Below are 27,547 nucleotides of genomic sequence, written 5' to 3'. Positions count from 1 at the left end.
TGACATATTGTAATGACGGTCTCATCAAAGTTGCATTGACAATCACGCCCCCTCCCATAGGCTTGCATTGAGGGGGCGGGGTGTGAAGTCACAAGGGGGCGGAGTTGTGACATCACGATACTCCAGCCCCGTGGTTGTGAGGCTTCAGACATGGAGCGATCATCGCTTTGTGCAGCTGAGATAGGTGGGTGCTGCATGAGAGATTGCGGGGGTCCCCAGTGGCGGGATAGGGGATAAGATGTCTTAGGGCTGAAGTACCCCTTCAAAGTGTGTGTTCCTTACCCTCCCTCTTGGCTCTTTGTCAGGAGCATTTATTTTAAAGGGGTATTCCAGGAAAAATGTTTTGTTTTATATCAACTGGCTCCAGAAAGCTAAACAGATTTGTAAATTCTGAATGGAGGGGGCGTGGTGTGACATCACGTGGGGGCGTAGCCGTGATGTCACAACCAATGCCATAGGAACCCAGCGTTTGTTTAGAACACCAGGTTCTGTGTGAGATTGCCGGGGGGGGGGCCCTAGCAACGGTGTACCCCTTTAACAGGCAGAAGGTCAGGATAGGGGGAGTTTGGGCAGGTTGGTTAATAGACAGATGGGCAGGACAGGTGGAGTTTGATAAGGTTGGTTAACAGGCAGAAGGTCAGAATAGATGGAGTTTGGTCAGGTTTGTTAACAGGCAGATGGTCAGAATAGGTGGAGTTTGGTCAGGTTGGTTAACAGGCAGAAGGTTTAGGCAGGCAGGTTGGGTTCTGTCAACACTAGTAACAGAGAGAAGACCAGGACAGGTAGAGTTCATTCAACACGGGTCAGAAGTTCAGCACAGGTGGATTTCAGAATTTCATTAACAGGTAACAGGCAAAAGGTCTGTGCAGTTGGAGTTTGGTCAGCTTCGGTAACAGACAGATGACTAGGATAGGCAAAGTTGGGTCAGGAGATCAGTACAGGCAGAAATTAGTCAGGGAGTATGTCAGGGCAGGCAGTAGACAAACAGAACAGTCTGAAGCAAGCTGGATCACCACTGGGAAACCCAATCTAAAAAAAGACTTGTTCTAGAGTATTGGTGAAGGAAATAACTATGGCGACCGTTGACAATTTATTAAATGAATGTCCTGTACAGGAGCATCTCAGGTCCTTCACGCCACCGGTTGCTCTAGAACCCAACTTGCTTGAAGTTAGAGGGGATTTCTTTGACATATTTAGTAGACAGAGCCTCATAGCCCGAAGACTTTGAGAGATGACTTGATGTGTGGGCCTTCTGCCCAGCCGGCTCAATACAAACAGATGATTACTAGCACCAAGGATAATACATGATCCTCCTCGGCTCGGTTAGCCCTTAAGCCTCGCGCCATGGCATCGAGGGACAAAGCAGAGAAAATATAGATTTGACTGCCTATTAATTTAAATCAGAGCCCCAGAAGAAGCCAATGAACTGTAATTTATGGGCTGTCAAAGGCTGAAAAATTCCTTTTGACACTGTACTTTCGGTTATTAAAGCCTTTCCTGCAGGGTGATCGAGAAATTCTACAAGGATCCTCGGAACACAAAAGCCAGACACACAAAGCCCAGGGAGGAGTCGGAATGATGTTTTCACTCGCAAACCCATTATATTTCCCCCATTTAATAATTTCACCTGCTCACCTATTTCTCCATCAATTTATGGGAAGGAGAGGAGGGGGGGGGGTTGATTTCCAGAACAACAAAGAGCGGAGACGTATGGCTTTATTTACAGGCTCTGACCGCCGTCTTCATGGTCGCCTCGAAAAACACAGTTTGCTATCTTGATGTTGTTAAAAAGATATTCCGGGATTATTTTTATTTATTTGACTGTGCTACAGGGACTGTAAAGTTAGTGTTGTTCATGATATAGTGTCTGTACCTGTGTTTGATGAGTGGTCTCGCAATTCTTATGTGATCTTTGCCCCTGATATTCATTTTTAGCAGCATACAAAATTAATGTTGTCTCTGGCTTTTCCCAGGTTGCAGTGTGGCCCAAAACTTAACTTCACTAGTCAGGTGTTGAAAGGGATCCTGGAAGTACTTTACTCCAAACAGATTTGTAAATTACTTCTATTAAAAAAATATTAATCCTTCCAGTACTTATGAGCTGCAATATGCTCCCCAGGAAGTTCTTTTCTTTTTGAATTTCCTTTCTGTCTTACCACAGTGCTCTCTGCTGACACCTTTGTCCATTTTAGTAACTGTCCAGAGTAGGAGAAAATCCCCATAGCAAACCTCTCCTGCTCTGGACAGTTCCTAAAATGGACAGAGGTGTCAGCAGAGAGCACTGTGGTCAGACAGAACTTCCTGTGGAGCCTATAGCAGATGATAAGTACTGGAAGGATTAAGATTTTTTAATTGAAGTAATTTACAAATCTGCTTGGCACCAGTTGATTCCAGCGGAGTTCCCCTTTAACCCCTTCCCGACCCAGGACGTATGAATATGTCCAAGTTGCTAGCTTATTAGCGCAACTGGACGTATCCGTATGCCTGGTGGGGGCAAGCTGTTCATAACTAGCTTGACCCCTGACTGGGGAGCAGTTAGGGGTTAATAAATGTAGGACTATTAGTTTGACCCCCTCCCCCACCTGCTCATCTGACCAGTAACAGCTAATGGAAAATGGACCAGTGTTATCTATGGTCCATGATGTGAAATGTGATGTCACAGAAAGACAATTAAGCAGAGTTATCTAGGAAAGCCTATGATGTCACAGTATAATGGGGCAGGGTTATCTAAGAATGCTAAAAGAACAATGCACCCGAGATAAGAACACAATACTGCATAGAGACATTTTTGGCTGCAATTGCACAACTCCCATGTATCTTTTATATTACCTGTAACTTGGAAATGAAAGCTCATAAGATTCCACAGACTGTAGTTTTATTAGAATGAGCCACAGGACAGGCCCAGTTACACGTAATGTATTGCTGGTGTTTTGTGTGCAGGGTTCCAGCCCATCAGGAGTCCCATTTGTTCCTCTTTGCTTGAGGACTACAGGTTGCAAAGTGGACAGAGACGAGGGAATCTTGTGCCAGAATGCAGCAATAGCATCAAGCTCATTGGTGCAATGTGCTATACAGAAGCAATAAGATGTGTAAGGCAAGGGTAGGCATGGTTCATTTACATCAGCCTCAAGGGTACTGTAAGGTACCGAGAGTATTGCAAAGTATAACCGAGTAACTTTAGGAACTCCAAAGCTGTTTTAATGAACCATTTCGTCTGAAGCCCAGGGAAGTCCTGTCTTTGCTTTATTAATACTATTAGAAATCACAATGCATATAACTGTTCACCTAAGAGACCTAAATACATTTCATGGGTGACACAACCACTATGAGCAAGACTGATGGGCACTGCACTGCGTAGCACAGAGCCGCCTCCTAAACCATGGGAACAGGTGTCAATATCCTTCTCTGGGGTGCCAGGTAAGTATACAGGTATAGAACCAACAAATAAAACAAATCTGGTAGAAAATAAAACTTCCTGCTCTCACCAGTCTTGTATGAATACGTAGGGTTCATGAATCCATATATCGGTGTAGGGAGGGAAGCCGGCACAAAGCCTCAAGTAGGGGCATCTCACTGAATGACAGTCTGTTTTGCGTCAGAAACGCAAAACAGACTGTCGTTTAGTGAGACACCCCTGTTTGCAAGTGCTCTACTTGTTAGATGATATATGGATGAATAAACCCTACATATACATACAAGATTGGTTAGTGCAGGAAGTTTTCTTTTCTACTGAATACTGAAAAACTGGATTTGATGCAATTCTCTTGATGATTCACATGTACATGTAACAAAATGTAAATCGGCATCACGAGTAACAAATTATCTGGAGTACACTATGACTTGTTATGACTTATGCACAAATAATACACACCAGGAGCTTTAAAACACTAATGCACATGAGATTAGCCCACTAGGTTATTGCCAAGACTAAGGGTGCTGTAGAACCAAAACACATAGGCGTTACTTTTCCTGTGCTATCTGTCACTTGGATGAAGCAATAAAGTTCCTTTTTAACTGCATAAAAAAATGGATAATCTTTTCTGCATAGTACAGTATGTTCCCTTGGTTGGGGATGCTGCCGCCCTGTCCGAGATCAGGTGTTCGGGGAGTGGAGGTGGGACCAGTTATCCTATGATTTGCGTACATCAAAGTATTGGATGTTCCACCAGTGAACCCAATTATAAGTGGGCATTCATAGATTGATATATATATATATATATATATATATATATATATATATATATATAGATGAAGGATAGATCTGATAGATCCCTAGTTTGAAATGGCATCTAAATCATAAACGTATAATTCAACAACAATAATAGAGGAGGTTTAGTGCCAAACAGACTTGTTTCTTCGAGGTCTTCTGAAGGCTTCAGTGACTTTCCACCAATAGATTGCAGGTCCTGATGAAATGGACAGGTTTGATCAATGTTCAAAGACCTCAAAGAAAAAAATCATCAACTAAAATAGAACGTAAAACATTCTTATATTTGCTGCTGGGTTTCCAATGATTCTAACAATTCCATCTGATATCCAAGAAATTGTCCTCAGAAGAAGTACAATGTACCTTGATATAATGTTACATTACCGTTTCCAAGTAAATGTGATCCTCAGGAAATTCTGTCTCTGTCAGAGGTTGACAATGCGTGAATTACTATATGATCAGGAAGAATGCCTGCCTGCCTGCCTGCACTTAGTCAGCACAATGAAGGCTTTTAGAAATCAAGAAAGCAAAAAAAAATAATACATTTACATATGACAAGTGTAAGTTTGCCATACACATACGATAGCTGCAACCAAATGCTTGATAGGTCAAGGTTTTTTCGACCTATCGTAATCTAAAAAAATATAATAATAATAATTGTTGACATTATACTTTGCCAATGTTTGATTTGACGATGCAGTACTTTAGAGGATCCAATACTCAAAATGTATTTTAACTACATCAAAAAACTGTAGCCTCAAGAGCTTACAAATTAACAAAGGAGAACTGACTTCCCACAAAAGGCACAGGTGCGTGTTTTCAATGGCGGAGCTGTTGTACAATGACTTCTTCTGGGTCTACCTTGATGAACGTCCACAAAGGAAGAATAAAGATTGCAATCCGGGGCCTATGCGGCTGAGAGTCATTAGGGTGCAAAGGGGATTCTTGGCCAGACTATACAATTCGTATCTTCTGGTAATTCTTCATTGTGCTTTGCCTTCTTCTGGGTCTACCTTGATGAACGTCCACAAAGGAAGAATAAAGATTGCAATCCGGGGCCTATGCGGCTCAGAGTCATTAGGGTGCAAAGGGGATTCTTGGCCAGACTGTACAATTCGTATCTTCTGGTAATTCTTCATTGTGCTTTGCCTTACATTTGATTAAAATTGTGGACAAAAAGCTAGTTACAATCAGAAGGAGAGAAGTGCCTCATGTGCATACATATTAATGGGAGGCTTTAGATTTGAAGTGCATGGAAAAATCAGTAGACCCCATCAAAATGAGGCACCCATAGTCAATTTCTTCTTCTTTTCTTTCCTCCCGAAAGACAGAAATTGAATTTTTAAGCACGGCGAACAAGGGATTAACAATTGGCAGGTCTTCAGTTCTTTGTCTTTTTTGGGCGAATCCAATTTAATCACGGACTTTAATATTAAGTGAGCTCTGGCCATGGCGCTTGTCTAGGCTCCGAACGATACAGACTGAGATGATGGAGATAGAACTTAAGTTGGAGCAATTGTAAAGAAGTGTTTCAATTACCCTTTCTGATGTCTCGAGGAGCTAACTTTAATTTCATATGAAAAGTCACCGAGGGCACATGCCAAGTACAATTCCGTTACTGCGCCCATAACTTGGCAACAATTATAAGCTTCTATTTTAGTTGTTCTAGGATTGGGCATTTTACGGCCAGTAGTGGTTAATGATACGTTAGCCGGAATTCCACACAATAAGCGGCACACTGTTCTCTTTCAATTCTCCTATGAGATTATCCTTCCTTGAGAAAAACATATCTCAATTGCTGCCTAGAAAAGAGTAAGCAATGTGTTTCGGCTCAAGGTGATAATTTGTTGGTCTTAAAAAAGCCAAGGCCGAAAAGTTAATATTGAAAGTAGTCCTGGAAAGAGTTGCCTTGGTGACATAATGGACTCTATCGCTGCTTCCCTTTAATGGCTTTGTCGCCACGTTCTTCATGTGTAAAGCCTATACTTCTCCCCATAGGATGCGAAGGAGCAATTTAATGCTTAAAAATATAGCGGGCTAAGTTCTTATTTACCTTAGACTTTGATGTGAATAGATGCAAGGTGCACGGCAATTTTCCTTAATCGTAATACGACATAATCCTCTAGCTTCTCATGGGTGTATAGAAAATGTGTATCAGCAAAGAGGTTTGATAAGAACTGCTTATTTTCATTAAGACTATATTCATCTTGACTTTCTGAAGAAAAAAATTCAATAAATCTTGGATTGTCCTTAAGTTGATGCCAGGATTTCTATGGATGAACAGTCTAAAGAGCAGATTGTGATGGTGGTGCCAAGCCAGATTCCCTCTAAACTTCATATCTGCCACTTCATCTCCTCTCCACTGTGCTGGCTGCTCAGTGCTTGGTAGTGTCCATGATACCTTCTCCATTACTGTCCCTGGTCCTAGCCTTCAACTCCCAGCCATAGCTTCCCTTAAAGGGCCTGCTTGCAACACAGATTTTGCGCTTACATAGACTGTGTGCAAAAGTGAAAGAAAAAAAAACCCTATGCATTGCTTTTCACAACAATTAGAAAAGCACTAACAAAAAAAGTTCTACTTTAACTGCAGTTATTGCGTTTTTGTAGTCCTATTCCTATGTGTTGTCTACTCCACACTGTCCCTCACAGAGATCTTCATCTAACACCTGCTATCTCTAAAATGGCTGCTGAAGCTATGTGCATAACCTTAATTCTTAATACCCCTATACGGCCTCCTGATGGGCTGGGAGAGCTTCTTGCAAGGCAATATGGCCAACTTGAGGTCATGTAATCCACCTTCTCCTTTCTATGGTGTGGCAGACACTGCTTTAACAGATTTTGGCCAAAACAAACTGTTCAAGGTTCAAGTTCAAGCCTACCCCAACTTTAAGCAAAGTTCTGATTGAATGCAAGTTTCATGGGTTGGGTTCGCTTATCTCTGTTGCTAATGCTGACAATTGCAGCTCTCTGTTTTCTCTCAATGCAAAATTCATAGAAACCCAGAAGGTCTATATTTCCAGTAAGCAAGATAGCAGTAGTTGCGGAGGTGTCAGTCTCACCCAGGCTATGGGCCCTTCCTTCTATATAAATGGATAGTAGTGCTATGGATGGAAAGTGATAGTGAAGGGAAACAGTATAGATTTTGCAATGGGTCCTAGGAACTTCCAGTAATTCCTCTAAATGCAGTATGGTTTATTAGATTTAACTATGTCTTGTTATATACCACATAGAGATTTATAAGGGAGGTGAGCTGATGAATTTGTGAAATTTTATTGTTGTGGAGCCGTATTTGTCACTTATACGACAATCAAGACTGAAATCCATATTTGTGTATTTCCTCCTGTGTTTGCTCCTAGATAGTAAAAACGGCTCAGTGAGAGAAAATAATGGGGACACTGGAGCTGTTATATTGGGGACATTGCCATTTAGTTTAGACATCAACTGTTTGCTATGGCATGTATCTCAAGAGGCAGAGCATCTGTATTGTGTTACATATAGTTGGAGAATAAAGCAAAGATTCATGGAAAATTGAGCAAAGGGAACTTTATCTTCCACTTGAGAAACCACAGGATGATGTGTTGTAAAGAGACAAGAACAACAATATTGCAGGAAGATCATGGGGTAATTAATACTAGCAACTTACCCCTTATAAAAACCTTTGAGATAAACAAAATTAGCGGAAAACAAACAAACAAAAAAAAAACACACACACTGAAGTCCACACATGTTTTCAGACCTCCCCAAGAAGCATGTGCAAAACAGCAATACCAATAAACCTACTGCATATGTCTAGGGCAGTGCTCCCCAACCAGTGCTGCTATTCACAGTACTCATGAAAATAATCTTTTGGAGGTCCGGGATGGTGGACCCCAAAGGTTTAAGGTGTGATACATGATTTCCTGACATATATCACTGTGTTGTCAATGGTACAGGGATAACTTCATGGGGAGGAGGCTGATGACTGCTTGGCATTAGCATATTCTTCAAATTTTAGCACCTATGGACCCAATGGGTCCACATTTTAAGTGTGGAGAGACTGGACTTCTTGTGAAGTTCTTAGGCCCCTTCAGGTGTTTCCCTCCGTCACTGTAGACAAAGCAGCAAACCGGATCCTAAACAAATGATGACATCTGATGCTCTTTTGTCATCAGCTTTGGCATCAGTTGCAGTGAGTTTTGACTTTTTGCAGTGAGCTGGACCGGACATATGTGATACCAGCCTTAGGCTGTTTTTATATTGATCAGCTGCACATAGTTAACTGTATGACTTTGATCAGCAAAATGTGTCTATCTATTTATCTCATATCTATCTATTATCTATCATCTATCTATCTCATATCTATCTATCTATCTATCTATCTCATATCTATCTATCTATCTATCTATCATCTATCTCATATCTATCTATCTATCTATCATCTATCTCATATCTATCTATCTCATATCTATCTATCTCATATCTATTTATCTCATATCTATCTATCTCATATCTATCTATCATCTATCTATCTATCCACTTATCTAATCTATCACTTCTGAATGCATGACGTTCTATCATCCATAAAATGTGGTAAGCATCTCTTTATTTTGTTCCAGAAGACAGAAAACTCTTTGTGGGTATGCTGAATAAACAGCAGTCAGAAGATGACGTCCGCCGACTATTTGAAGCCTTTGGGAACATTGAAGAATGTACAATCCTTCGAGGACCAGATGGAAATAGCAAAGGTAAAATCAGTGGCACAGGGGGGTGCAGCTGCCCCTTTACTTTACTGCCATTCTATTGGTTAAAAATTCTTGGAAATGTTGCTTATTCTTATAGATTTTGGGCCAGAATGAATCTGTAACATTTTCACTTCTTGTGAACTTACTCTACGGGTAGGTTCACGTTTGCACTAAATTTACGCCACAAATTTTACTTCTCTAAAGTTCCAGTCAGAAGTTTGGACATATATTCCCATGTTTTTTCTTGGAAATGGTTTTCTCCAAGTTGCTGAGCACACACGAGGGCTTCATCATTGTCTGTAGAGCAGTTTTTGTGTGTAGATTTGTCTCTATTTAGGCGCAGCCTCAGGCTATATTTTGCGCCTTTTCGATTTACACCTTTTTTTTATAAAGAGCGTACAGGCCAGATGTTAAGGGTTAGTCTTGTGCAGTGGTAATGAATTTATCAACTGCTGGACAGTTCCTGACATGGGCAGAGGTGTCAGCAGAGAGCACTGTGGTCAGAGAGAAAATACATTCAAAAAGAAAAGAACTTCCACTGTAGTATGGAGCAGCTGATAAGTACTGGAAGGATTAATATTTTTAAATAGAAGTTATTTACAAATCTGTTTAACTTTCTGCCACCAGTTGATTTAAAATAAAAATGTTTTCCACAGGAGTACCCCTTTAAGGGTACCTTCAAATTTCTTGTGATTTTCCAGACAGTCCATCATTAAAGTAATAAGATACTGTCATTTCTCTTTACTTAGTTGAGTGGTTCTTGTCCAATGTAGCTTAGAATAGCAGTTGGATAGGACTAAACACTGTATGGAACTGTGAATCAGTCCTACCTCTCTACAACTTACCCGACGTGTTTTGTTGGGTTGTGCGCATTGTGCCCGAAATTCTGTCTGCACCAGAATTAGAAACATTCTGACCAACTCTCCATTTTACTGAGAAAACCTGAAAAATGCCAAAGGCTGTCCGGGCATGCTGGGAGTTGTAGTTTTGCAACAGTTTTAGCTGCACTGGTTGGAAACACTATTAGATTTTTCAGAGTGGCCCCTTTGGTGACAGCTTCGCACACTCTTGGCATTCTCTCAATCAACGTTATGAGGAGTCACCTTTGGCTGTCCGGGCATGCTGGGAGTTGTAGTTTTGCAACAGCTAGTGGAAAGGTACCTGCTTTCACTACTGGGGGAGCGAGTGGAGCTGCAGTGACTAGTACGGGGCCTTAGAGTATGTCAGCTAGCTTCATAACGTGTCCAGGCCTGGTTTACTACATGATGGGTTTATACAGGGCTGGTGCAAGGATTTTTGCCACCCTAGACGAAAGCTAATTTTTCCTCCCCTTGACCCCGCCCATTGGCTCCGCCCTTTGACATGCCCCACCTTACTACTGGGTTGACAAACCTCCTCTGCATGGAGCGTATGTATGGAGCCACTGCACTCCTCCAGCAGGCTGAATAATGCAGATTATATTGGTACCGGGGGGGGGGTTGGCGGGGTGCTTGCGACGTTGGTGCTGCTGGGTGGGTGCTTCGGATGAGCGACGGGTGCTTTGGATGACCATCTGGCTTCTAACTTTCTTGTAGCGGGCAGAGTGGCGCCCCCATCAAGATGGCGCTCTAGATGGCTGCCTATTTTTCCTATAGGCATGACCGGCCGTGGGTTTATACTACAATCAGACTTGTATTCCTGGTCCTGGATATTAACCCCTTAAGGACGCAGCCCTTTTTCACCTGAAGGACTGAGCCCTATTTCGCAATTCTGACCACCGTCGCTTTACGCATTAATAACTCTAAAACGCTTTTACCGAATATTCTGATTCTGAGAATGTTTTTTCGTGACATATTCTACTTTATTTTGGTGGTAAAATGTTGTCGTTACGTGTATCCTTTTTGGGGGAAAAATCCCCAAATGTCATGACATTTTTGAAAATTTTGCATTTTTCTAACTTTGAAGGTCTCTGCTTGTAAGGAAAATGGATATTCCAAATACATTTTATTTTTATTCACAAATACAATATGTCTACTTTATGTTTGCATCATAAAATGGACATATTTTTACTTTTTGAAAAAATTTGAGGGCTTCAAAGTAGAGCAGCAATTTTCAAAAATGTCATGAAAATTGCAAAATCTGAAGGGACAGATGTTACAGAACTACAACTCCCAGCATGCCTGGGCAGTCTAGGCATGCTGAGAGTTGTAGTTTGGCAACATCTGTAGGGCTACCGTTTGGGCACCATTGTAACAGTGGTCTCCAAACTGTGACCCTCCAGATGTTGCAAAACTACAACTCCCAGCATGCCCAGACAGCCTTTGGCTGTCTGGGCATGCTGGGAGTTGCAGTTTAGCACCCACTAGAAAGGGCAACAGTAAATATCGCTTACTGCCCCCTTCCTCCCCCCCATCGTTTCCCTACCTGCTCCTGTCTCCAGCGACAATCTGCGGTCCCCACACCATCTTCTGGCCAGGTACTGGCCTCCATCTTCTCCTCCCGGTCTGCCCGAGGGGGGGGCAGAACGGGGGTTGCCATGGCAACCCACTGTTCTGTGCTGCCATTGGTCAGAATCAGTTCTGACCAATGGTAGGGGATAGGAGGAGATCGCAGTACTCTGACCTCACTCCTATCCCTCAGGATGATTGGGGGTGTCACTGACAGCTCTGATCATCCCTATTTTCCGGTTGATCGGGTCACCAGAGACCTGATCAGCCTGGAATAGCAGAAAATCGCATGTCTGAATTGACATGCAATTTTCAGCGATTGCCGACATGGGGGGGGGGGGGTGTCTCAGAACCCCCCTCGGCGATGTGCCGGGATGCCTGCTGAATTAGCGGCGGGAACCGGAATTCGGCGGGAACCCGAATTCCAACGGGCGTATGCATACGCCCAACGTCCTTAAGGACTCGGGATGCCGGGTGTATGCATACGCCCGGCGTCCTGAAGAGGTTAATAACGGGACTATTTTAGTCCCAGCTGCTCATTGGCTTAGTGAAGCATGAATCACACATATGGTGACTGTGCGATATAATATAGAAAGTGATAATCCGACATAGCAAGCGTTAAATACAACAAGTCATTCAGGTAGTGGACGCTAGGACCAATTCTAGATAATACAACAATGATTACAAACCCAACACCCACATAGGATGATCTTGCCTAAAGCAAAGCGAACGTAACATTTAAAAGAAACATAAAGGGGGTCTCCATACTAAACAAATAAAGCTTAAACACTGTGCAATGGGAAAAAAAATATATTTTTTATAAATATTATGTTGAATTCTGCCATGTATAAGTGAGTAGAAAAGTCCATCTCAGATTGCTGCTTTCATTATTCAGAGGTTTTTATAAAAATGAAAGAAGCAATCTGATTGATTGCTATAGGCAATGGCACTACTCTTTCTCTACATTTGTTTTGATAAATCTCCCACATAGAGGTTAATACTCCAAAGAAGCATTTACAATTCTGTTAATTCTTGTTTGAAACAGTCAGTAGCTTTTGCCATAAGACACCCCTTTAACTGCTTAGCTGAGCCCCTATCATGGAGAAGGAGGACACTTAGTTTCCCTACTGTACAATCCTTGGTATGAATATTACAGGATGTAACTCAGGATCAGTACAGGATAAGTAATGTAATGTATGTACACAGTGACTCCACCAGCAGAATAGCGAGTACAGCTCTGGAGTATAATACAGGATATAACTCAGAATCAGTACAGGATAAGTAATGTAATGTATGTACACAGTGACCTCACCAGCAGAATAGTGAGTACAGCTCTGTAGTATAATACAGGATATAACTCAGGATCAGTACAGGATAAGTAATGTAATGTATGTACACAGTGACCTCACCAGCAGAATAGTGAGTACAGCTCTGGAGTATAATAGAGGATATAATTCAGGATCAGTACAGGATAAGTAATGTAATGTATGTACACAGTGACATCACCAGCAGAATAGTGAGTACAGCTCTGGAGTATAATACAGGATATAATTCAGGATCAGTACAGGATAAGTAATGTAATGTATGTACACAGTGACATCACCAGCAGAATAGTGAGTACAGCTCTGGAGTATAATACAGGATATAACTCAGTATCAGTACAGGATAAGTAATGTAATGTATGTACACAGTGACCTCACCAGCAGAATAGCGAGTACAGCTCTGGAGTATAATACAGGATATAACTCAGGATCAGTACAGGATAAGTAATGTAATGTATGTACACAGTGACTCCACCAGCAGAATAGTGAGTACAGCTCTGGTGTATAATACAGGATATAACTCAGGATCGGTACAGGATAAGTAATGTAATATATGTACACAGTGACCTCACCAGCAGAATAGTGAACACAGCTCTGGAATATAATACAGGATATAACTCAGGATCAGTACAGGATAAGTAATGTAATGTATGTACACATTGACAATACCAGCAAAACAGTGAGTACAGCTCTGGAGTATAATACAGGATATAACTCAGGATCAGTACAGGATAAGTAATGTAATGTATGTACACATTGACAACACCAGCAGAACAGTGATTACAGCACTGCAGGATAATACAGGATATAACTCAGGTTCAGCACAAGATGCATCCAAGTATTTTTTTTTTTTATGTAAATGATATTTGTATAAACTGTAAAGTAGTGTAAATTGTTTGTTTAGTTATTAGGCTTGAATAAAAACCTGTCTGATTACATATACATACAGATGACTCCAGTGCTTTAACTCCATTAGTGGCTGCATCAATATAATATAACAAGGTCTATTCTTCCCACTGTTTCTCATGCATCAACTTTACATCTGTCCCTAATCTGCTAATATGAGTTATAATTGTCCATTATCAGGACCAGTATGTTCACTTTAGTGTTTTTCTCTAAACCTGTCTTCCTGCTCCGCACCCTTACAACATAATGTGCAGCTTCCCTTTATATTTACAGATTAAATCATATATATTTTAGTATTATTTTTCAAAGACTGTAAAATGTATGACCACTTCTTAGGATAGATGAATTTCTGAGGATTGGGGTCTGACTTCCGGGTTTCTTACAGTTACCAGCACTGTTCTTGCCTCTCCTTCCTTTCTTTTTTTTTTTTTCATGTACAGCGCCATCCATTTGGTTGTGGTGGTACATGGTACCCCCACAACCAATTGTCCCATCCCATTGTCCTAATGTGTTAAATTGTGCTAATGTGTTCGACAATACCACAAAACTCCTTTATTCAGACAGGTGAAGTAGATAATAGATAGATAGATAGATATATAATAGATAGATAGATAGATAGATAATAGATAGACAGATAGATAGATAGATAGATATGAGATAGATATGAGATAGATAGATAGATATGAGATAGATAGATAGATAGATAGATAGATAGGTATGAGATAGATAATAGATAGACAGACAGATAGATAGATAGATAATAGATAGATAGATAGATAGATAATAGATAGACAGATAGATAGATAGATAGATAGATAGATAGCAAAAAGAGATCTTGTCCACAGCACCAATTCCAAAAAAGTGAAAATTTTATTCCATAACAGGTGTCAAAACAGCAGCGACGTTTCAGTCAGCTCAACCTGACCTTTCTCAAGCCTTTCTCAGGTTGAGCTGACTGAAACGTCGCTGCTGCTGACAAGATCTCTTTTTGCTGTTTAAATAATTTGGTCCTCTAACCAAGGATCCAGGATCTGCGTGCACCCCCATACGGATATTTTTTAAATTGGATGTGCTGTTCTTCTATCTTCTTCTAGATAGATAGATAGATATGAGATAGATAGATAGATATGAGATAGATAGATATGAGATAGATAGATAGACAGACAGACAGATAGATAGACAGACAGAAAGACAGATAGATATATATGAGATAGATAGATAGAGATATATGAGATGGAAAGATATGAGATAGATAGATAGATAGATAGATGGATAGATAGATAGATATGTAATGGATAAAGGCTGCACACCACAATAGTATAATCCAAAAAGCTGTGAATTTATTCCATGATGTGAATAACAACGTTTCGGCGATCTCTCACCGCCATAACGTTGTTATTCGCATCATGGAATAAATTCACAGCTTTTTGGATTATACTAATGTGGTGTGCAGCCTTTATCCATTACATATCCAGCAGAACCGGAGCACCAAGGTTCAATAGGCTTGCACCCATTTCACTACTCTGGATGTGGTGCTTTTTATGGACTTTCTAGATAGATAGATAGATAGATAGATAGATAGATAGATAGATAGATAGATAGATAGATATGAGATAGAGGGGGGGAAAAAACTAATTGGACATAATGTCACACCAAACTCTAAAAATGGGTTGGACAAAATTATTGGCACCCTTAAAGGGTTTCTCCACCAAAAGGTGATTTTAGTATGTACCTGGCAGTAATGGACATTTAGGAAGGATCTTTGCTTGTCTTGGGTCTAAATGGCTATGTTGTGAGATTACCATAACACTGTGGCTATGCTTTTTGTGAACTGGTATTTCCTGTTTGACTTTTCTTTTTTTGACTACAAATCCCACAATTCAATTGTCCTCCCTCCCACACATCAGCCACCCCACCCATTGAAACAAAACACCTGTGGTTTTCAATCAGGGTGCCTACAGCTGTTTCATTAGTTGCAGTTGCTCTCTCTCCCACCAAGAGATCCCTCCACCCATTGAAGCAGACAGGCTCCATGTCATCAGCTGACTAGTGAGTCAGGTCTTGTCCGCATTGCAACCTGGGAAAAATCTGAGACAACAGTAATTTTGTATGCTGTTAAAAATAAATATTGGGGTGAAAATCACAGAAGAATTGTGAGAAAACCGTCACACACAGGTACAGACACTATATTATGAACTACACTAACTTTACAGCCCCTGTAGCATAGTCAAATAAAAAAAAATCCTGGAATATCCCTTTAACTTAATATTTGGTTGCACACCCTTTGGAAAAAATAACTGAAATCAGTTGCTTCCTATAACTATTAGAGTTGAGTGAATCAAATCTGACGAAGTCAAATTCACTCCGAATTTCATGAAAAATTTGAATCGGACCGAATCCGAACTTAGACTCGATTCAAAATAATGTATTTCTTCATTAGCAACACCCGCTGCGATCGTCCTGTATAATGTATAGATGCGAACGGCTTTCTCCTGCGCTTGTGTCTCTGCAAAAGATAGGAGGATCGCATCGGGTGTCAGGAGTGACACTTGCTGTGATCTGTCCTCATCTGCAGGTACTATTACTCCCAAGATGGAGCACACTCTGCTCCTTTCTGGGAGCTTTAGTACCTGATTGCAGCGAGTGTCACTTCTGACACCCGATGCGATCGTCCTGTATAATGTATAGATGCGGGCGGGCAGCCGCTCTTCTCTGGTCCCACTGTAGTATGAGTATATGCCATATATATACTTATTATTCATATTTCCTGCAGAGAGCTGTGATTGGCTGGAACCATCTGGCCAATCACAGCTCTCTGCGGGAAATATGAATAAGGCATGTGAATTCTAGTCACATCACTGGCCGGCCGTATAGTGCAGAGATGCGAGCGCAGGAGAATGCCGCACCATCTCTGCAATAGATAGGACGATTGCATCAGGTGTCAGGAGTGACACCTCCTGGGATCTGTCTATTAGTACAGGTACTACAACTCCCATCATGGAACAGTTTGTTCTATGCTGGGAGTAGTAGTACTACCTAAAAATGTAAAAAAAAAATAGAGCAAAAAAAGTGAAACACACATACACTCACACTTTATTAAACACATCATTAAAATACATTACTAATAACAATTTGCTAACAATTTATTCGGATCTAATCGATTTTATTCATTTTTTTCGGCTAATCGGTCGAATCGAATTTTTAAAAAATTCCCTCTTCTCTAATAACCATCAATAAGCTTCTTACACCTCTCAGCCGGAATATTGGACCACTTTTCCTTTGCAAACTGCTCCAGGTCTCTCTTATTGGAAGGGCGCCTTTTCCCAACAGCAATTTTAAGATCTCTCCACAGGTGTTCAATGGGATTTAGATCTAAACTCATTGCTGGTCACTTCAGAACTCTCCAGCGCTTTGTTGCCATTCATTTCTGGGGGCTTTTTGACATATGTTTGGGGTCATTGTCCTGCTGGAAGATCCTAGATCTCAGACGCAAACCCAGCTTTCTGACACTGGGCTGTACAGTGCGACCCAAAATCCTTTAGTATGCTCAGATTTCATGATGCCTTGTACACATTCAAGGTACCCAGTGCCAGAGGCAGCAAAACAACCCCAAAATATCATTGAACCTCCACCATATTTCACTGTAGGTACTGTGTTCTTTTCTTTGTAGGCCTCATTCCATTTTCAGTAAACAGTAGAATTATGTGCTTTACCAAAAAGCTCTATCTTGGTCTCATCTGTCCACAAAATGTTTTACAAGAAGGATTTTGGCTTACTGAAGTTAATTTTGGCAAAATGTAGTCTTGCATTTTTATGTCTCTGTGTCAGCAGTGGGGTCCTTCTGGGTCTCCTGCCATAGAGTTTCATTTCATTTAAATGTCGACAGATAGTTTGCACAGACACTGATGCTCCCTGAGCCTGCAGGACAGCTTGAATGTCTTTGGAACTTGTTTGGGGCTGCTTATCCACCATCCGGACTATCCTGCGTTGACAACTTTCATAAATTTTTCTCTTCTGTCCACGCCCATGGGTTGCAAACTTCTTGATAATGTTGTGCATGTGGACAAAGGCAAACCTAGATCTCTGGAGATGGACTTGTAACCTTGACATTGTTGATACTTTTCCACAGTTCTCTTCTCCTCTTTCTGTTGCCCATGCTTAGTGTGGCTCACACAGACACACAATGCAAAGACTAAGTGAACCTCTCTCCTTTTTATCTGCTTTCAGGTTTGATTTTTATATTGCCCACCCCTGTTACTTGCCCCAGTTGAGTTTAAAGGTGCATCATATACTTGAAACAATCTTATTTTTCCACAATTTTGAAAGGGTGCCAATAATTGTATCAAGCCCATTTTTGGAGTTTGGTGTGACATTATGTCCAATTTGCTTTTCTTCCTCCTTTTTTTGGTTTAGTTCCAATACAAGCAAAAGGGAATAAACATGTATTACTGCAATCCTTCTCTGTGATATATACTTCATTTTCTAGAAAAATTTCAGGGGTGCCAACATTTATGGCCATGACTATAGATAGATAGATATATAGATATGAGATAGACAAATAGAATAGATAATGATAGATAGATATGAGATAGACAGACAGATAGATATGATATATATATATATATATATATATATATATATATATACCGTATTTATCGGGGTATACCACGCACCGGCCTATAACACGCACCCTCATTTTACCAAGGATATTTGGGTAAAAAAAGTTTTTTACCCAAATATCCATGATAAAATGAGGGTGCGTGTGTGCGCGTGTATACCTCGATATACCCCCAGGAAAGGCAGGGGGAGAGAGGCCGTCGCTGCCCGCTTCTCTCCCCCTGCCTTTCTTGGGGTCTAGAGTGCTGCTGCCGGCCCTTTTCACCCCCTGGTTATCGGCGCCGCTGCCCGTTCTGTCCCCCTGACTATCGGTGCCGGCGCCGATAGCCAGGGGGAGAGAAGCGGCGCCGACAGCCAGGGGGAGAGAAGGGGCAGCGGCACCCATTGCCGGCGCCGCTGCCCCGTTGCCTCCCCCCATCCCCGGTGGCATAATTACCTGAGTCGGGTCCGCGCTGCTCCAGGCCTCCGTCGTGCGTCCCCAGCGTCGTTGCTATGCACGGCGCGGCGCTCTGACGTCATGCGCCGCGCCGTTCAGCGTATAGCAATGACGCCGGGGACGCACGACGGAGGCCTGGAGCAGCGCGGACCCGACTCAGGTAATTATGCCACCGGGGATGGGGGGAGGCAACGGGGCAGCGGCGCCGGCAATGGGTGCCGCTGCCCCTTCTCTCCCCCTGGCTGTCGGCGCCGATAACCAGGGGGTGAAAAGGGCCGACAGCAGCGCTCTAGACCCCAGGAAAGGCAGGGGGAGAGAAGCGGGCAGCGACGGCCTCTCTCCCCCTGCCTTTCCTGGGGGTGTATCGGCGTAGAACACGCACACAGACTTTAGGCAAAAAATTTTAGCCTAAAAAGTGCGTGTTATACGCCGATAAATACGGTATATATATATATATATATATATATATATATATATATATATATATATATATTTCTATATATATAAAACTCAACATGTGTGTGTGTATGTATGTATGTTCCACAAAAACTTCCAAACGGCTAAAGATATTAACGTGAAACTTGGCACAAATGTTACTTATATGTCAACAAAAAACATAGGTTAGGCGGTTTAACCCTTACTCACCCCAATTTGCCAGGGCGGGTTTTATGTTTAAAGTGCCATACAAGTCTATGGGAAATATATGTTACTGCATAACTTCCAAACGGCTAAAGATATTAACGTGAAACTTGGCACACATGTTACTTATATGTCAACAACAAACTTAGGATAGGGAATTTAACCCTTATTCACCCCCATTTGCCAGGGTCAGGGTTATTGTTTAAAGTCCCATACAAGTCTATGGGAAATATTTGCTACTACATAACTTCCAAACGGCTGGATATATTTCGATGATACTTGGTCACATGTTACTTATATGTCCGCTTAAAATATAGGATAGTTAATTTAACCCTTAACTACCACCATTTGTGAGGGTCGGGGTTTTTGTTTAATGTACCATGCAAATCAATGGGAAATGTATGTTCCCACATAACTTCCGTACATCTGGAGATATTTCAATACCTGGTACACATATTACAGGTCGGGATATGAGGATGGGATGGGAGGTAGGGATAGTAGGTTGAGATAGGAGGTCAAGATAGGAGGACGGGATAGAAGGTCGGGATAGGAGGTCGAATTAGGAGGTCGAGATAGGAGGTCTAGATAGGAGGACGGGATAGGAGGTCGAGATAGGAGGTTGAGATAGGAGGTCGAGATAGGAGAACGGGACAGGAGGTCGAGATAGGAGGTCAGGATAGGAGGACGGGATAGGAGGTCTAGATAGGAGGACGGGATAGGAGGTCGGGATAGGAGGTCGAGATAGGAGGTCGAGAAAGGAGGTCGAGATAGGAGGTCGGGATAGGAAGATGGGATAGGAGGTCGGGATAGGAGGTCGGGATAGGAGGTCGAGATAGGAGGAGGGGTTGGAAGATGGGATAGGAGGTCGGGATAGGAGGTCGGGATAGGAGGTCGAGATAGGAGGAGGGGATAGGAGGATGGGATAGGAGGACTGGATAGGAGGACTGGATAGGAGGTCGGGGTATGAGGACGGCATATGGGGTTGGGATATGACAACAATATATGAGGATGGGATATGAAGTCAAAAGCTTCCTCCTTTGATGATTTTCCTCCCCAACAAGGTTGAGGAAGGGAAAACCGGGCAACGCCAGGTATTCAGCTAATATATATATATATATATATATATATATATATATATATATATATATAGATAGATATGACATAGTTAGATAGATCTTAATTTGCTTGAATACCTTACCTAATCTGGAAATACAAGCTGGTTGTAGAAGGAGCTAGCTAGTCATGCACATTGCTGGAATACCTACTAAATGTATCAGAGGAAGTGGTCAGTCCTGGGACAGCTGACTTTCTGTGAACTACAGGATGACATCGTCATAACACGCCTGCTGGGACCCAGACCCTTCTTAGCTCTATCTGTACACTGCTACTGCAATCTCTATGGGATCAGGATATATAGTCATTATACACCTCTTTTCCAGCTCTATCTGCATACTGTTTCTGCTATCTCTATGAGATCAAGATATTTAGTAGAAATACACCTCCCATGAGGTTCACACTTTGCCATTTTATGCAGCATTTTTTTTACTTTTTGACATGATTTTCCAAACATCTTGGCATAAATGGTAATATTTTACTGCAATTGTGCAAATTACAAAACATGTTGATCATGTATAATCTCTGCAAAAACAGCCAAAATGCAGTCAAACTATATGATAAATGCAATAAAAAGTAAATGTACAAACACAGCCTAAAGACGTCAAATCATCATAATACATCTTAAGGTTGGAATTCCTCTGAGGTTTTTCACACAAAAATGCCCCCAAAAATGCCAGAAAAACTGCCAAAATGCAGGAAAAAGCTGTGGCAGTTTTACTGGCAGTTTTTCCTGGTGTTTTTTCTGGTGGGAAAACCTCAGTGGAATCCTAGCCTAATTGTGATTATAGGTCAAATCACTTTCTCCTCATGGCAATATTCCTTTAAAAAACACAATTTGAATAAGAAAATGCATCAATGTGACCTTAACTTGACCCACTTATTAGTCTAATAATTTCACTTGGTTAACCTCCAGCACATACATGAACAGGTGCAGTGATCGAACACTATACCCTCAGCAAGAGGATTCATAGGAAATGTAGGCTACATTACAGAACCACTTTAGTGATTAATTTACATGCCTGCCACATCAGCTAAAATAGGTAAGCAACCAATCAGCTTGCTTCTGTCATTTTGAAAGAGGCCTGTGAAAAATGAAAGAAGTGATCTGATTGGTTGCTATGGGCTACTGCACCTCTCGTCCTCTACATAGGTTTTGATAAATCTCCCACAATGTGTATTTAAGAACCTCTACATTATTCGGCAATTTTAGCCTGGGCTATGTAAGCAAACAAAAAAAATAATAATAATCCTGGAGTGCTTCTTTAATAAGGTTTTGCTCTGATTCATGCGAGGGTGGTGTACAAATTGTAGAGTAAGACTGCAGGTTCGTTGAAACAGTGACCAGGCTGCAGCTCCACTTTATCTGTAACATAGAGCACAATGATAGAAGGTTAGCAAATTTAGAAGGAGCGTTAAAGTAAGAGGATAACATTACACTACAGAGATATTGAAAGGATCATAGCGGGGGCATAGGATCGATTGCAAGATAAAAAGGATGTAGTCCAGCGAGGTGCCATTAAAACGGGAAATTTATCCGGACATGAAGATACAAACAGCACAATGGCACTGCATAGTGTGAACAGGAGCAATTTGTTGAAACGCGTTGGTTCCTGTTCACACTATGTAGTGCCGTTGTGCTGTTTGTATCATCATGTCCGAATAAATTTCCCATTTTAATGCCACCTCCATGGACTACACCATTTTGTTCATGCAGTTGCAAGAGTTAAAGCTGGAGCCCATTGGGGGCATACGATAAATTGTACAGTGGTGATAAAAGGGCAGCTCATTGTATAATAATATGCCGCCATGTAATGGGGTCACACTTCCGGTACCAGCATTATTGATCCCCTCCATGATCTCTTCTGCCACTTCCTTTATGTAAACCTTTCGTAGCCTCTTTTTAATCATTTTCATTACTGGGAATGGTGGTTTCCTAGACAGATATTTAGTGATTCTAGGAAAGGTCACGGCGACCGCCGATCTATACATTTTAATTGCTATATCCAGATTGTCTTCTCTAAATCACAGCATGCAAATGAGTAGCCATAAAGAGAGATGGGAGTCGAGTCTATAAATATAAATCATAAAGATTTCAGCCTCGAAAACCAAGAAGATGGCCTCCAGAAAATGGAAGAACTATGTCCAGTAGATGAAGGACATCAGGGATGGGATCTGGAGCAATGACAATAGGATAACAAAGTAGTGACCATTAACCCAAATGATGCACCATACATGGAGGCTGATGGTAATAATGCATCTATTACTGGGTGGACCTTGGCTTTAATGTTCTTAGAGGTTCTTCTGAAACATTGATGGTGTTGACTAGAGATGTGCGAATTTTTGAAAAAAATGTGTTTCGATCCAAATTTAATTGTAGCAAATTGCTATTAAAATGGCTATTTCTGGACTACAGAGAGCCTCAATAGGGGTGTAGAACACTTTGCCTTGCTGTAACACGCATTGGGTGTGTGCTGGGTTAGTGAAATAATACTGTTATTAAGTAGTTATTGACATGCAGATCAGAGGCATCGCTATTAGAATCACTGTCTCAGAGTGACACAATAACAGAGCCTGGATGTGGCATCAGTATGAGGAGACCATATCGTAGCTGAATGACACAGTGTGGAGGTGGGGGGCAGCATGAGGAGACCATATAGTGCCTGAACGACACAGCATGTAGGTGGCGGCAGCATGAGGAGACCATACAGTGGCTGAATGACACAGCGTGGAGTTGGCAGCAGCATGAGGAGACCATATAGTGGCTTATTGACACAATGTGGAGGTGGCGGCAGCATGAGGAGAACATATAGTGGCTGAATGACACAGCCTGGAGTTGGCGGCAGCAGGAGGAGACCACATAGTGGCTGAATGACACAGCCTGGAGTTGGCGGCAGCAGGAGGAGACCACATAGTGGTTAAATGACACAGCCTGGAGTTGGCAACAGCATGAGGAGAACATATAGTGGCTGAATGACACAGCCTGGAGGTGGTGGCAGCATGAGGAGATTATTTAGTGGCTTAATGACACAGCCTGGAGGTGGCGGAAGCATGTGGAGACCATATAGTGGCTGAAAGACACAGCCTGGAGGTGGCAGGAGCATGAGGAGAACAAAATTGCAATATGACACAGCTTGGAGCTGGCATCAGCATAAGGAGAACATATGTGGCAGAATGAGACAGCCTGGAGGTGACATCAGCACGAGGAGACTATATGGTGGCAGAATAAGACAGCCTGGAGGTGGCATCAGCAGCATCAGGAGTCCTGAAAGTGACCCGGTGACAGAGTGGTGCCGTGAGTGGCAATACCAGTACCTGGTGATGTAGATGGGTGAAAAAAGGAGAACTTGGCATCAGATGTATGGCTTCAGGTGTTTGGCAGGATCAGAATAGTAGCTGAGGCAGAAGAAACGGTCTCTTTTGTAAAAGTGTTAGTGTGCACAAGTAAGTATTGTGGATATGCATTAAGTAAAACGTAACTTTTAATTATATGATTAGGATAAAATATATGAATTCAAAATTTTTGAAACAAAAAGAATGGTGTGCAAAACACACCATGTGCCACCTACACCACTAAGTATTAATGTGATGCAAAGACCTCTAAAATGTGGAAGGGAACAACGTATGGTCCATTGTAACCGGTGAGGGTAAAAACTTCCCCTGTAAGGCCCTACTCTCGCATTATTAATTCCCTTCTTGACAAGTGTTATTCGCCTTAAAAAGGGCGGCCCCACACAGGAACCTCTCCCTATTTCCACCAACAAACACTGCCTTTCCTCGAAAAGGTGGATGGGAACAATGTATTGTCCATTCTAGCAGGTGGGGGCATAAACCTCCTCTGTAAGACCCTAATCTCGCCCAATTAATTCCCTTCTTGGCAAGTGTAATGGCAGTGTTTGTAGGGGGAAATAGGGAGAGGTTCCTGTGTGGGGCCGCCCTTTTTAGGGTGAGTAACACTTGCCAAGAAGGGAATTAATGATGTGAGAGTAGGCCCTTACAGGGCAAGTTTTTACCCCCACCATTACAATGGACCATACGTTGTTCAATTCCACCTTTTAGAGGTCTATGCATCACATCAATACTTGGTGATGTAGGTGGCACATGGTGTTTTTTGCACATCTTTCCTTTTGTTTGATAAAAAAAAAAATTGGGTACATATATTTTATCCTAAGCATATTATTAAAAGTTACGTTTTACGTAATGCATATCCTCAATACTTACTTGTGGTCTGATGCTGATGAATTTCTTTAACTGTGGAGCAGCACCTTAAATATGTTTTGCACTATCCATATTTGTGAAGTGTTGGTGTGGCACCATAGTCGATCTACTCTGATGTATTAGGCATTGGTGAGTGGAAATCCTGGCTGTGGCATGCCTTATTCATCTTCACAAATGTCAGTCTCTCCACATTATTCGTGGACAGACAAGTTCTCCTTGGGGTTACTATGGCCCCCGCCGCACTATGCACCTGCTCTGATGACACACTACTGGCCGAGCAGGACAGCTTTTCCAGGGCAAACTCTGCTGGTTGCGGCCACAAATCAAGTTTGGCTGATCAGAAGTCAGCGGATCTTCAAGGTGAGTTTGCATGGGTATGTCAAGGTATGCCACCACTTGCTGGTTCAGGTCCTGCTCCAGGTCTACCTGCTGCTGTTGAGTTGCTTCACTATGCGGGTGAAGAAAGCTACTCATCACCGACTGTAGACTCAGGCTGCTGCTGATGGAGCTGGTACTGCTCCTCCCACCCCTCCCCTCCCCAGCAGCCATGGCAGTGGAAGGTAAGTGCAGAGGGCAACCCCCCCCCCCAGTTAGATCTGTGAGAGGATGGACGATGGCGCAGATAAGCATCGACCAACTAACTACGTAGGACGTCTCTGTAGTAGGTCAGTTTGTCCTCCCTCTCAGTGGGTGTAAAAAAGGCCACCATTTTGTGCCAATAGTGAGGGTTCAATAAGGTGGAGAGTCAGAAGTCATCCTTCTGCAGAATGGTGACAATTCGGCGGTCACTACGCAAGCGAATGAGCATGCATCGTGCCATTTGTGCAAGTGATTCTGGAGAATTCCAACATGTGGCAACGTCACAAATCAGACTATGCTTGGGGATATCATTCTGATGCTGCAGCTCAAGGAGGGTGTGCTTTGCGGTGTACGAGTTGCTGAAGTGCATGCAAATTGAACACAGGGCGCATGTCCAGGCTTCCTTGTCGCAGCGCAGACAAGATGTTCTTCTTGTTTTTGGTCACCATGGTTCCCATTTCCAGTTTTCCTGGAGTAAGCCACAATTCGATTTCTTGATGAATGACTTTTAGCAGTTCCTCCCCTGTGTGACTCCGTTCGCCAAGGCAAACCATGTGAAGAACAGCGTGACACCGCAGTGGCCTGAATACATGGAATGCTGCAGGGGCACTGAGACTTGTCCATACAGTGGAGGCTGAGGACACGGTGGAGGATGAGGAGGCTGAGTCGCACACTGTCACAGGACCAATGGCCTGAGAGCGTGGAGGCGAAAGCGGCATGACCTGTTCAAGTTGCTGTTGTGGCTGTGCAGGAACCACATTCACCCAGTGGGCCGTAAAGGACATGTATTGTCCCTTATAGTAAGTACAGCTTCACATGTAGGCGCTGCCATTCACAGTGGTACACACTGACAGGCTCAAGGACTGGACCACCTTCTGTTTCATAAAATTGTGCAGGGCTCGTATTGCCTTCTTGGCAAGGAAATGACGGCTTGGGACTTTCCACCTCGGCTCGGCACAAGCCATCAGCTCTCTGAAAGGTGTAGCGTCCACCGCTTGAAAAGAGAGGAACTGCAGCACCAGCAACTTGGACTGGAGCAAATTCAGCTTCTGCACCGTTGGATGAGTGGACACATACTGTTGTCTCTTGGACATGGCTTCTCCGATGGATTGCTGGCAGAATGAGTGATTCGAAGTAGGAGGAGCAGGAGCATCTGGAGAAACAGAAGATGACTATGACATACAGCTCCATTCAGCTGAGGTGGTGGGGCTTTGGCTGGATGAAAAAGGGAGCGGCGTGCCACTAGGTGATGCAGCAGGCTGGACCACCACATCAGAGCCACTGTTCTCCAAGGCCGCTTTATGGTGACGCTGCATATGTTGATACAGGGCCGTGGTGCCAACACTGTGTCCCTGGCCACGCTTCACCTTCTGCCAACACATCTTGCATGTGGCCAGGTTAACATCCTCCGGATGCTTGATAAAAAAAACTTCTACACCACCGAGTAGCTGATTTTCCCACCAAGAGTCAGCACTGATTGACTGGTACTGCCACCGACTCAAGGAACCCCTGTTTCAGTACCTCCCGGGAAGGTAGGCTGCCTCGAAGCAGATAGTCTACCCCGGGCATGTTTGGCTCCAGACTTTCCACTTCTGCCACCATGCTCACTGCCAACCATGCTACCACCTTGTTGGCTCAGCTGCTGCCTCATGGGCAACCTGCAACCCTCTTCTCCTGATGATGATGAAGCCCCTTCTTTCTCCCGGCTCCCAAGTGTGATCGGCTTCATCATCATCGAGTTGTGTCTGCACGTCACTGATGTCCTCCTCAGTTCCTCATCAACAGTGTCTGCTTCAGGAGCCTGAATGCTCACAACACCACCTCCCACACCACTCTCCTCATCACTACTTGCCCGCCTAGCGGAGGAAGCCGCTGATGTCTCCTCCGCTTCTTGCCTGGGCAGTAGCTGCTAACTTTCTTCTAGTGGGTCGTCCTCACTAAATAGTGGAGCTAAACCCACTGCATAAGATGTTTCTGTGGAGGAGGGGACAGCATAGGACAGAGGCGATGGGAGGACAGGGACTGCTCCCAGGCCATGCCAACTGAGGGTTGTGTCTGAGGAACACACTGACTGTTGACTGGGGGTGTCAGATGTCACTTGTGATGAAGTGCATGACCGTTTTAACCAATCGATGATGGCAGATGGGTTGCTGGTCGAGACACGACCGCTAGCTGATACCGGGAGCTCAGGCCTCTCGCTGCGACTCCTCCTGCCACTTGCCCCAAGTCTGCTGCAACTTCTGCCTGATGAATTTAGGCCTCTGCCACTCCTCTGTGCACGTCCTGACACTTCTCTGCCTGATATACTTAGTGCGTATATGAGGGGAGTACAATACGCTCCACTACGCTTTTTGCTGGCCTTT

The 27,547-nt window shown here is 42.9% G+C and overlaps 1 protein-coding gene across 17 annotated transcripts in view; it reads left to right on the top strand.

The window, feature by feature from the left end:
- The window catches only part of CELF4 (CUGBP Elav-like family member 4), a 1,140,249-nt gene that overhangs the window by 938,920 nt on the left and 173,782 nt on the right, over window positions 1–27,547 (top strand). For 11 of the 17 annotated variants that reach the window (XR_008848282.1, XM_056542932.1, XM_056542937.1 and 8 more), the window contains exon 4: window positions 8,803–8,931. Coding sequence is in view for 16 of the 17 variants with exons in the window: in XM_056542932.1 (XP_056398907.1) it covers window positions 8,803–8,931 (129 nt within the window). In the remaining variant the exon portion in view is untranslated. The remainder of the gene's footprint in view (window positions 1–8,802; window positions 8,932–27,547) is intronic. The other 6 variants (XM_056542835.1, XM_056542861.1, XM_056542913.1 and 3 more) reach the window with 1 other exon arrangement.

The sequence above is a fragment of the Hyla sarda genome, chromosome 1 (genome assembly GCF_029499605.1).
Source record: "Hyla sarda isolate aHylSar1 chromosome 1, aHylSar1.hap1, whole genome shotgun sequence".
Lineage (NCBI taxonomy): Eukaryota > Metazoa > Chordata > Amphibia > Anura > Hylidae > Hyla > Hyla sarda.
Note: the sequence above shows the minus strand (reverse complement) of the source record. Positions and strands in the feature narration are given on the sequence as shown.